Source organism: Triturus cristatus, chromosome 11, assembly GCF_964204655.1.
Source record: "Triturus cristatus chromosome 11, aTriCri1.1, whole genome shotgun sequence".
NCBI classification, from domain to species: domain Eukaryota; kingdom Metazoa; phylum Chordata; class Amphibia; order Caudata; family Salamandridae; genus Triturus; species Triturus cristatus.
In genome coordinates, this window is record NC_140594.1 from 836265585 (window position 1) to 836278650 (window position 13066).

General features: G+C 46.2%; 1 protein-coding gene across 1 annotated transcript in view; it reads right to left on the reverse strand.

The window, feature by feature from the left end:
- The window catches only part of ATP6V1H (ATPase H+ transporting V1 subunit H), a 187760-nt gene that overhangs the window by 18273 nt on the left and 156421 nt on the right, over positions 1 to 13066 (reverse strand). The window contains exon 12 of the mRNA XM_085634598.1: positions 2629 to 2730. Coding sequence (XP_085490724.1) covers positions 2629 to 2730 — 102 coding nt within the window. The remainder of the gene's footprint in view (positions 1 to 2628; positions 2731 to 13066) is intronic.

The window sequence follows — 13066 nt, forward strand, 5'->3', positions numbered from 1 at the left end:
ACATCGATGTATTTGTTCTATCAATGCTCATTTACTTATTTTTGGGCTCAGAACATACCCTTGTTATGGCCTGTTTGTTGCTATCAGGGGGTAGAGAGAAGCAGTGGGAGGGAACAGAGTACACCCCTTTAGATTTTAACATGGGAGTAGATATTTTTGCCTAGATCAAGTGCATCTCTAAAACCTGCAAGCACGTGTGGAGAGGCTTTGTCAGTGCCATTGCCAATTTGAGTGGAATAATTGCTAGATGCTATGTTTACTTGTCTACATGTACTCCCAACAGTGATGGACTGAGTTCTGCACCCAACATTACCAGTAGGGGATTTCAACCCTCTTCTATGTGTTGCGAAAAGACAAACACTGTGATAGAGGTTTCACAACCATTTTTCTTTTGATAAAGGGGCACATCTTTTAGTGCCTCACCATTCATCTTCATTTGCCTGAATTCATTATCAGCATGAAACTAGAATAACAAAGCACCTGAGACTGGATGTCATGTGTTTGAGCTCATGCACTATGGAAACATCGATGTATTTGTTCTATCAATGCTCATTTACTTATTTTTGGGCTCAGAACATACCCTTGTTATGGCCTGTTTGTTGCTATCAGGGGGTAGAGAGAAGCAGTGGGAGGGAACAGAGTACACCCCTTAAGATTTTAACATGGGAGTAGATATTTTTGCCTAGATCAAGTGCATCTCTAAAACCTGCAAGCACGTGTGGAGAGGCTTTGTCAGTGCCATTGCCAATTTGAGTGGAATAATTGCTAGATGCTATGTTTACTTGTCTACATGTACTCCCAACAGTGATGGACTGAGTTCTGCACCCAACATTACCAGTAGGGGATTTCAACCCTCTTCTATGTGTTGCGAAAAGACAAACACTGTGATAGAGGTTTCACAACCATTTTTCTTTTGATAAAGGGGCACATCTTTTAGTGCCTCACCATTCATCTTCATTTGCCTGAATTCATTATCAGCATGAAACTAGAATAACACAGCACCTGAGACTGGATGAACATTTTGTCTAGCATTCAATATAAGCCCTGTTAAATTCTCAACCAAGACAACCTTCTCATGGCGTGAGCATGGTAGTGTTCATTAGAGAATAAATCTACCTGTTCTTTTGTAACACTGAAGATTTGGCTCTAAACCGATCACTAGATCATCTTGTTTCTCCTTAGGCAGGTAGTCAAATAGAGGCTCTATGGGTTCTCACTGAGCACTCTTATAACACTTTTCCAGTCACAGAAACAGCTGATTTAATACAGCTTTTGTGCTCCATAGCAGCTACTGGTCTATTTTCCTATTCTGGGCAATACTTGGTGAGATAACCATGTCTGGAGCACTACATTTCTCTTATTTCCTTTCTTTGTGGTGCATCACAAATGCAGTGGCTATAAACATGTATGCTGAACTTGGCAGCAGTTTGAATCATCCTACCCCTAAATGTGGCTGGTCATATGGGGAAATAGTCCTGGAAGGAACTGATTCAGGAATTTGAAAAATAGGTGGTATTGTGAATTTTATTTAGCTTATGTAAGTATTCATTGCAGGGTTATGAATTCTTTAGAGTGAAGGCGATTTGTAGGACCCAGCAGGGCTGGAGCATCTTTGGAGAAATGGAAGATCATCTCCTTTATCTGTCATTGCTGCAAACCTTTAGAACTCCTCACCTTCTTCTCTACATTTGGACTCTGACAACCTTTCGATCAGCAAATAGCTGAAAATTAGATTTTCAGCATAACTATCTACTCCGACTCCTTCCAGTGCCAGGAGCCCACGTGGAGAAAACAAAGTGTTCTACAAATATCTGTCAAATCAAATCTTTAGATTGAAGCTTGAGGCCAGCTGGAAGTGATCTTTGGTTATGATCCTGACCAGGAGTAAAAACTATGCCCGTATCAATAATAATAATGATAGAGAGGAAAGCAATGATGAGTCCTTGTCAACCATTTTTGTGGTTTCTATCATTTACTGGTCCTCAACATAGAGGCCATTAAAATCCGAGCTCTTAGTGTTCTGTCTAGCTGTGGAAGACACTGTCAATGCAGAATGTGACAGCAAGTGGTCTATCAAAGCTTATTGCTGGCAAATTATCAACATTGAGCAATGACAGGGTCAATACCACCTGTAGTCTGAGTCCATTACCGGAACCCCCCCCCCCCCACGTCTTCCCTAGGGTGTCTAACTGAGTCCAGCAAGGTTTTAAATAGAGAAGTTGCCACCTCGACCTTTTGTCTCGCTGGGACACAGAATCAGAGTAAAATGATGCAGAGGAAAATAGGGTTTGCCCGAAACAAACGCAGAGCTTGGTTATAAGGCAGATTGGCTTTCTGTCCAACAATCTCCTCCAGAACGTTCTTGGTAAATTGGGTATTCACTTGCATGTTGGTGCATGGCAAACACACTGCATAAATGTTTCCCATTGCAGGCAAGACAATTGTCAAAAGGTGTTAGTTAACATTGTGACTGAAAAACTTGAGAGAAAAACTTCAAGGAAAACAATGTGTTAAAAAAACCTTACTTCCCAAAAAGATTGACTTCAAATGCTTTGCCAGACTGTTCTCTGGTTTTATTAAAACAAGTCCTAAGAAGATATTAAAGAAATAAGGCTCTGCTCTGATTACCGTTTCCCTCGAGGGTAATGCCGCACATACTCTCCAACATCATGAGCTGCAACAGCCAAAACTTGAGGATCATCAGACACTTCAAGCAGCTTTGTTAGAATTCTATGTAGAAATTAAAACAAAATCAGTACCCACTTTGAGAAACAACAAACATTTTTCATATTTAACAATACTTTTCACCTTCCTTATGTTGCCACAGGAGCTGTATCTTTCTCATTCTTTACCTTAAATGATACTCTTGGCGAGTAAACTAAACAAGACAACTTTTTTGTACTGTGATAAAACCTATGACTATGCTTCACAGAATCTTTCTGTAGATTATATATTCTTATTTTTATTTTAAACCTGTAGAACAAATTATTTACCTTCAGTAATGCCTTTTATGGTAGAGACTATCTAGCCGCAGATTCCTTACCTTAGAATTATCACCAGACGTCAGACTGGATTCGACAATTTTTGTGATCAGTACACCTGCATGGCGCCGTCCGCGCCAGAATGGATGCATGCGGTGCCTATATAGGCAACATTCCAACATGCTGACCCATTTCTTTTAATGTCTTTCCATGCCAGGAGTGCGGAGCCACGAAGAACATTGATCACTGGAGTGAAAAACTAGGGCTCTGGAAGGGAGAGGAACCTTGACTCTAGAAATCTGTTTGCAATCGAGGGAAGATGGGTTGGTCGGAAAGGAATCTGCAGCTAGATAGAGTCTCTACCAGATAAGGAGTTATCGAAGCAAAGCAACTTGTTCATCTGATATAGACTTCTAGCAACAGATTCAATACCTTAGGATAGATACCCAAGCAATACTTCCCCTGAGGTGGGTCTGCAAAACAGTTTCTCACTAAAAAGTCCTGCAGGATCGAACAAGCAAAGTGCCCGTCCCAACGTACCAGACTGTCCAGGCAGTAGTGTTTGGTGAACGTGTGCAGAGAAGGCCACATTGCTGCCTGGCAGATGCCCAGGACAGGGACTCCGAGTGCTAACGCAGTGGTCGCAGCCTTAGCTCTGGTGGAATGAGCACACAAACCCTTAAGGGGTTGCTTCTTGGCCACTGCATAGCAGATTTTAATGGAGAGGATGATACTTCGGGAAATGGTCTGCTTCTGAACAGCTTTTCTCTTCTTCACAAAGATTTGGTCATCCATCTGGAACTCTTTCATGCAGCCAAAGTAGAACAATGCTATTTTTGGGTCCAGTCAGTGGAGTCGCTCCTCTTCCTTAGAGGGATGTAGCAAGCATAAAAGGTAGGTTAAAAGTAGGTAGGGTGATGGACTAGCCTATATGAAACGGAGAAACAACTTTTAGCAGAAAGGAAGTATTAGTGCGAAGAACCAGATTGTCCGGGAAGATGTTGTGGTTCTGAGGCATAGATGACAAAGCTTGGAGCTCACTGATCCTCCAGGCAGATGTTATGGCCACTTGAAAGGCTGTCTTGATGATAAGCAGCCCGAGTGGACAGTTGGGAGTACTAGATTAAGGTCCCACTGAGGAATAATGAAGGGTGCAGGTGGAAACATATGTTGAAGACCTTTCAAAAACCTATTTACAATAGAGGATTTGAACAGGGGATGGCTGATATGGCAACCGCTGAAAGGCTGAGATGGCATAAGGATAGCTCTATAAGGTGCCCAAAGCAGAGCCCTGTCGGGTAAGAGAAATAATAAATAGAAGGACCTGAGAAAGGGGAGCAGAAATGGGGACAACTTGCTTTCTGTACACTATGCCACAAACTTGCCACAGCTGTCTTCGTGGAGGGACGAGTGGCTCAAAGATAACATTACAGACCTCAAGCAGAAGGTCGAAAGCTTTAAACTATTGCGGCTCAATTTCCACGGATGAAGGCGGATCTTTGACAGGTTTGGGTGGAGAACTCTATCCCAAGACAGGAGATCCTTCGAAAGGGGAAGCCTGATCGGAGAACCGATGGGCATGCTCAACAGCTCGGTATACCAATCTCTCCGAGCCCAAACTGAAGCCACAAGGATGACCTGGGCCTGGTTGTGCTTGATCTTCTTGAGCACTCTAGGCAGGAGTGGTATGGACGGAAAGGCATATAGGAATTCCTGAGCTCCTCTTAATATGAAAAGCATCTCCAAGCAAGAACTGCCTTGGAAAATCCAGTGCACAGAATTGCTGACATTGGGCGTGGAAGGGTGAGGCGAACAGACCTAACCAAGGCTCTCCCCACTGCTGGAAAAGACCTATCACCACCTCCAGATGGAGACACCATTCATGATCCACTAGGCATCTTCAGCTGAGTTTGTTCGCCCGACGTTCGGAGAGCACACCACGTCTTGAATCACCAAGGATATTCCATGATGTTCCAGACATGTCCAGAGGCGCAGGGCCTCTTGACAAAGAGCCCACGAATCCCACCCTGCCTTGTTTTTTGCAGCACCACATGGCGATTGTGTGGTCTGTTAACACCTGCCCTTGATGGAGGGTAGAAAGGCTTTCAGTGCCAGCCAGATCACCCACAACTCCAGTAGGCTGATGTGGAATCCGGATTCCGCCACAGACAGACGCCTCTGATCTCCACCTCTCCCAGATGGCCGCTCCATCCCAGGAGTGAAGCATCTGTCACCGCTGTCAGACAAGCTTGGGGAAGAGAGATGAGAATGCCGCTGTCCCAATCGCAGTTCATTAACCACCACTGCAGGTATTTTGCAGTTCCCTCACAGATCAGGACCATGTCGGAGAGATTCCCCTGATGCTGCGCTCAATGGAACTTCAGATCCCACTGCAGAGCCCACATATGCCAGAGGGCATTGGTCACAAGCAGGATGCAGGAGGCCATGAGTCCCAGCAGCCTCAGAGTAAGTTTCACCGAAACCCAGGATAGAGGCTGAAACATCGGTATTATAGCCTGAATATCCTCGATTTACCATTCAGGAGGAAACGCCCGAAACTGCACCGTGTCCAGAACAGCTCGATGAAAGTGAGCGTCTGAGAGGGACTCAGGTGTGACTTCGGCATGTTCATAGTGAGCCCCCGCCATAGTCTGGAGGTGGGAGATGACTGCCTACGGCGGGCCTACCTTCAACAGCCAGTCGATAACATAAGGAAAGACTGGAAGCCCCAATTTCCGTGGATGAGCAACGACCATCACCGTGAACACCTGATGGGCGTTGGTAAAGCTGTAAGGGAGCATGCTGAATTGAAAGTGCTCGTGGCCCACTATGAACCACAGGCAACGGCTGTGGGCAGGCAAGACGGGAATGTGGAAGCAGGCGTCCTGCAAGTCCAACACTACCAACCAGTGTCCAAGGTCGAGAACAGACAGGACTTGAGTGAGTGTGAGCATTTTGAATGTAATCTTTTTTCAGGAAGAAATTGAGAGGGTGCAGGTCTTAGATAGGACGGTGGCCTTTGTTCTTCTTGGGCACCAGAAAGTAGCAGGAATCGCAACCACCACCTACAGCTGATGCTGGCACCATCTTTTAATAAAATATTTTTTAATTATATAATTTGAATGTGGGAGTGTACAATCAACGATAGGATGGATGTTTGTGGTGTTTAATAAGTCTAACAGATGTATGGTAGTAGTTGATCAGTCAAAACACTGTGTTCAGTCAAGGGATAACTTTATTCTAACCATCTCTATTACTCCCTTGGCCAAGAGAGCTTTCATTTCCTCGAGGAGTAAGGAGAGATGGTCTTCCGTCAGCCTGTCATGAGTGGCTGACATGGCTGGAGGGATCATCACGAAGGGGAGAGTGTAGCACTCCGGACAATCTAGAGAACCCAGTGGTCTGATGTCACTGACCTCCAGTGGTGCAGGTGATAGGGTATCCTGCCACCCACTGGTTGCCGATGATGGCCAGAAGGCAAACTAAAGGGGGCTGCAGTTGCCTGAATGGTGGACTGGGCCAACCTCTGTATGTCTGACCCACAAGGTCAGTGGATGCGGCCACGCAGTGGCTGGGAATCTTACGTGACGTGGTGGCTGAGCAGTAAGAGGCACGGATGGTAGCCCCTTCCATGGCCACAAAAGCCAGACTGATGTAGACGGGGGGGGCAGGGAAAGACTCAAGGACCGAGCCGTAGCCCTGCTGTCCTTGACGCTCTCCAGCGCAGAGGTCATCTTGTTCCCAAAGAGATGGGAGCCATCAAAGGGCATATCCATAAGCGAAGCTTGTACATCCCTTGAAAAGCCAATTGTCCTCAGCCAGGTGGGGTGCCTTAAGGCCACCAACAAAGATTGTGTCCAGGCCACAGGTTGTGAACTTAGCTGCATCCCTCCCATCAGCCATAGCTTAAGGGAGTATGGTCCAGGCCTCCTCCGGGACCATAGGCAGCAATTGTGTGACCAAATCCCACAAAAAATGGGAGTATCGGCCTGTTAGAAGTGGGGGACTCTGGTTGGCACAGGTAAGTACTTGTGACAAGCAGGGACCCTCACCTCTAGTCAGGATAAGGGGATTACCCTCTTAAAATAACCCCTGCTCACCCTCTAGGTAGCTTGGCGCGAGCAGACAAGACTTATTTTCAGAGGCGTTATAGGTTAAGCATTTGTAAATACATACAGCAACTCAGTGACAACACCACACATGGACACCACACCAGGGTTTGTATAAAAATAAGTATTTCTTTATATAAAGGCTTAGCACAAGACCCAATAATGTACAAATAGGCCACAATACTGTTTAGGACTTAAGAGTTCTTTAAAAATGCGTAAATTTGGGGAAGATCGTATACAAAAAGAGTTAACTAAACGTTGCGGACTCTCTGGTCCGGTGCGCACACAGTCTCGGTGCGAATTTTACAGTACCTTTTAATGCGTCCTACGCAAACGAGGCGCTGGCAGGAGTGAAGGCAAACCAGGGACGTTGGCGGCTCCTCTGTGGTGCGTACCCCGGCTGGCTGTAGGAGTCTTGTGAGGCGTAGAGCGGGGGCCCCGAGGAGCGAGGCGGACGATGCTGGTTTTCCGGCGTTCACTGTGCGAGGCGGGATGCGCGTCGTGCCTCAGAGCAGGGATGCCTGTTCGATGCGAAGCAGCGCGGCACAAGGTGGCCGGTACGTGGTGAACGTCCGGCCCGTACTCTTCGAGTGCGGGGCTGCCGGGGAATCTCACTAGCGCAGTGCAAGGCGGCCGGTACGTTGAGAGCGTCCGGGCCATACTCAGCCTTGCGGGGCACTCCGATCCCTGAGTCCAGCGGCAGGAGTGCGGCTCGAAAGGGGGGGGGGGGGGGGGGGAAAGCGGGGTGCGGGCGGCCCTTCTTGGACGGTGCAAGCTACGGCTCGAATTTGGAGCGGAGTCACACGGTGCGGGGCGGCCGGGCACAGACTTCAAAGCGGACAGGGGGATACGAGTCGCACTCGGATCGCGGCTCCGGCAGCAGGGCAAATCTTGGCAATGTCCAGCGGCTCTGTCTGAGGCAGTAGGAGTCCAATATTCCTGGGATTCCGTTCAGGGGGCAAGCTCACCCACAAGCCCTTGGAGATTGTTGAAAGCACAAGTTGATAAAAGTTCCTTTAGTCTTTTCCTCTCCTCTTGCAGCAAGGAAACCACTGCAGGCCAGTCCCCCAGGTCAGGGACAGTACTCCTCCTTGCAGCTTCTCCAGTTCCTTCTCGCTGGGCAGAGGTTCTTCTTGGTTCAAGCAGGATCTGATTTCTTGGGAGCAGGGCCCCAATATTTATAGTGAAATTCTTTTGTTCTTGCAGGCCAGGGGACCTTTGGCCAGTTGAACCCAGTTCTGGAGTACTTGGTTTACCGGACTCTGGCTTCTCCTTTCAGTGTGCAGGGCAGAGACATCAGACGCTCCCCAGGGGGTGGAGCCAGCATTGTGGTGGAAAGGCACATCCCTATTCAGAGTGCAGGTGTATCCCTTCCACCCATCTGGATGTAATCTTCCTATTCACCACCTGGCTGCCCAGCCTGTCTCCTGGAATTCCCCAGCCCTGTCACTCACAGAAACCAGAAAGCAGATACACATCCTAGCAGAGGCGGGCTGAAATGGTTAGGTAAACAAATACTAACTTTCTAAAAGTGGTATTTGCAAACACAGGATATTAAAATAAACTTTACTAAAAAAAGTATTTTATTATTCTGAGTTCAGGCATACTAAACTTTAATTTCTACCATGTTCTCGGAGTCTGTTAGGATTATATAATGTAATAATTCCAGCAGCCCATTCTGGCCTATGGAGAACAGGTAGCCTTACAATAGTGAAAAACGAAAATGGCTGTAATTCACTATTAGGACATGCCACACACATCAGGGCTTGTCCTACCTTATGCTTACAATGCACCCTGCCCTTGGGCCTACCATAGGGGTGACTAATATGCAGTTAAGGTAAGGTTTAGGGACTGGCAAGTGGGTGCACTTGCCCAGTCAGCATGACAGTACCAGACTGCACGCAGGTTCTGCAATGGCAGACCTTAGACACATTTTACCAGGCCGCTTCTGTGGGTGGCACAACCAGTGCTGCAAGCCCACCAGCAGCATTTGTATTTACAAGCCCTGGGCACTCCTGGTGCACTGTACTAGGGACTGACAGTAAACCAAATAAGCCAAACACGGAATCCAATCAATATAGCAATTTACAATAGGGAGCACTTGCACTGTGGCACTGGATGGCAGTGGCACAGTGCTCTGAGCAGCTAACACCAGCAAAAACATGAGGCACAATGAAAAAAAGTGGAAGGGAGACCCACGCCAAGGTACCAGGTCCAACACACCCCAAATAGCATGCAGCGTTTACAGACCGCAATGCCAGGCTGATGAAAGAAAACATTTGGCTAAGGTGTCTGTCTCCTGAATTTCCAATCTGGGTGAGTGATAGGGAGTGCGCTAGGAGTTAAGCGGGAAGTGGAGACTTGGACCACCAAGCTCTCCGGGGTGGGGTGTTGGGTGATGAAAGAGGGGTTCTTCCTGGGTCAGGGGTATGGCAGCGGTCAATTATCCTGTTAACAGGAGACCCTGTGCAGGTCTTGGACCAGGCCACAAGCAGGATGTCCGTCAGGGCTTAATTAAATGGGAAAAGTGGTTCTGAAGGGGTGACTCCCGACTGAAGCATCTCCATCAAGACGTTAGTCTTGACAGCCACCGAGGGCAGCTGAAGGTCCAGGATCTTAGCCGCCCTTCTCACAACCATAGCAAATGTGGCACCCTCTTCCGTAGGCATGGTAGGAAGAGAGACCAAGCTAGTATCTGGAATGGTGTCCTGTCAAATGGCATCCGCCAATTCCTCACACTTGTCCATGTCACGGTCTAGGGGCTGGTATCGCCTCAGGGTACAGGAGCCCCTCCCAATCTTCCCCAAGTCTTAGGAATAGGGCTCAGGCTCAGGACTGGAGCGAATGGCTTCAGTCAGCTATGGAGTCAGCGTCAGTCGCCGCCCATTTGGCCCCATGTCAGTGATGAGAATGGGGGACGCGGAGGGCGCTGGAGGTGTCGACATCAGTACCGGTGGAGGGGAAGGATAAGGTGGTACGACCAGCCCCGGTCCGGATCAATCAGTGGATCCCAGGGGCCTGACTGGTGCAGAGGGTGGACCCCATTGGGGGGAAGGGGGGGGGGGGGAACCTGTGGGGACCCCTCCCAAACCCACAGTGCCCAAAAGTGTGCCATCGGGGACGGGCCACCCAAATATGAGGTGCATGGACTCATAAAATTAGTGGAGTTGGCCATCTGTCGTTCCGGCTCCCGGAAACAAGGGGAGGGCATTCAGGTAAGTCCCACAAGAAGTAATCTGACAAGATGAGGGAGCGTCGTCATTCGAGGCCTGGCTCCGCGGTCGAGCTTCGACTTCTTACTCTTTTTCTTCTTGTGGGACTTGCCTGGTAGACTGCAACAAAGATCGAAGCAGCTGATCCTGGGACCTTCATTTCAATGGGATCAAGATTGTCGCAGCTTTTCACATCGAGCGGCAAAGAGCTTGAGGAACCACTCCCTCAAGGCCGTAGGGTGCATGGTGTGGCAGCAGACGCAGGTCTTTACATCGTGGTCACGCCCAAGACACCAGAGGTAGACATGATGCGGGTCTCCCACGGACATCTGATGGTGACAGGTGCCACAGAGCTTGAAACCAGACTTTCTAGTGGACAACCCCCTACACACCAGGAGAATGACTTCAAAATATATATTTTTATTATTATTATTTCACAGAAAAAACCATAGGTTTCAGGGGTGTTCTAGTTAGCTGGACATTTCACTCGTACAAAACCATAGAAATTCCTCCGTTATAGTCAGTTCTGCTAACTATAACTCGCGCGCCCGCAATGCACTGCTGATGATGTCACATATCATCATTCATGACATGGTCAGTGACATCACTGATGACATCTCAAATGACATCACTGATGACAACATCCACATGAAAATCTGATACACCTCATCATACACTAGTATAACCTTTCAACACTTACTGTAAAATACAGAGTACCATATTTGAAACCATTGACACACCAATACCAGTTACTACGTACCCACTCACTGATTCCTAAGTCTACACACACAACTACCCGTTCAACAACAGAATCACTTCTACATGCAGTCACTAATTAATAGAACAGTATCAAATGCACTTGTACACATATATAGACCTTGACACATCAGCAGTCATCTTAGTCAGTTATGCAGTCATCCTACTCGCTCATGAAAAAAAAATAATCACACCTACATTTACTCACTTACACAATTATACACACAACACCTCATTTATTCAAACAAATAGTAACTCATAGTTAGTATGTTAAAAAATCACCATTACAATTACACACTCATTCATATAGTTACTCTCACAATCACTGAGTGTTATTTATACTTCTTTATATATGCACCAACTCTCGCATACAATGCCTTTTATTTTTTACTTTGTTGAATATGTACAACTAAAACATATTTGCTCACCAACACATAAATAAATACACTCAGTCACCCAAACAACTGTTTCCACATGCACTCTTAAACCTATACACCTAGTCAATCAACCATTCACACATCTATGCATAGAGTTACACACACCCCATCCAACCACACACAAACTCAGTGTCCCATACAAATACTCATCCAACTAAACATTAACTAATATACAACCTTATGTAGTTAGTGACCAACTGATGCAGCATGTTATACAACAGAGATAGTGAAGCACACATTCACATAGTTTAGTTACTAATCCATGTATTACGTGAGACACTTTTAATTACTCACTTAGACAGTCAGACAGCTACTAAATCCTCCATCCAGACAGTTATATATCCACTCAATCTTCAATACAGATTGGTATATATTGTAGGTAGTTCTAGTTAGGACCTATTTTCCATAGGAAATCCGCAACATACTATTTGGAATAACGTTGGCGCCGATTGACGAATCTTCGCGAAATTTTTCAAACTTTTGTCCAGCTCCGGTCCGCTCCTATCCTGAAAATTTCACGGTGATTCGTCAAGCGGGGGCCGAGAAAAAAGGGGGGACCCAAACCGCGCTTTAACCGTTCATTTTCACATAGGACCTGTTGACACAGCTACAGCCCGAACTGCTGAACGGAATTACACCAAATTTGGCAAAGAGGTAGTCCTTAGTTCAGACTCGTGCCTTTTGCTTAAATCGTGTAAATCCGTTCAGTAGTTCCTGAGAAAATTAGAGTTAAAAAGATAGATATATCTGGGCGGAGCCTAACCACACATCTCATCGTGAGATCGGATTGGCTGTCAGTACTTCATCCAAGAAGTGTTGGCAGCCATCTTGGGACCAATATACATGAAAGCACCTCATTAAAAAGCATTGCAGTTAATAGAAGGTTTTAAGACTTTACATTATAAATCATTTGTTGATGGTACCATACTCATTTTAGGAATTGTGGTGTGTTCTAAGGTGATTTTTCCATGTGAAAAAGCCTTCTGCTGTGATATCATGAATCATGTTTGAGAGAAAACAATTTTCTCATGCTTTTCCCACAGAGGTTTGGAAGGTGATCTATAAGCTAAACTGAGAGCATATTTTCTGTAAATTCACATTATCTTTCGCAGTCATGTGAGAATGAAGTCTGACATTCTCAGTAAAACATGTACATCCAACAAGGGCAGAGACTGTCAGTTGATTCCTTTGTGTTCTACTGCAGCTTCCCAGAGTGTTCTAAAGGACAACTAGAGCGCTAACAGTCCTACTTATGACAAACGTATTGCACACCTGAAGCCATCTTGATTGGAATAAAGTGGTAACTCTTAAAACATTTAATTTAAAAAGGAACAAAATGAGGGGGTTCATTTTGCCATAGAAAGTATGATTAGTACTGCAGAAAGAAAAATGAGGGCACATTTTGACTTCTCAAATCCTCTTCTATTTCATTAAAAAATTCTGACATGCAGACTGAAACATGCACTTTCAATACCAGCAGCAGACTTCCCTGGTGAGCAGTAGCTTTACTACAGTGATCTAATGAGCAACTAGAATGCTAACATTCTGAATTTATGGCAAATGTGTGACAC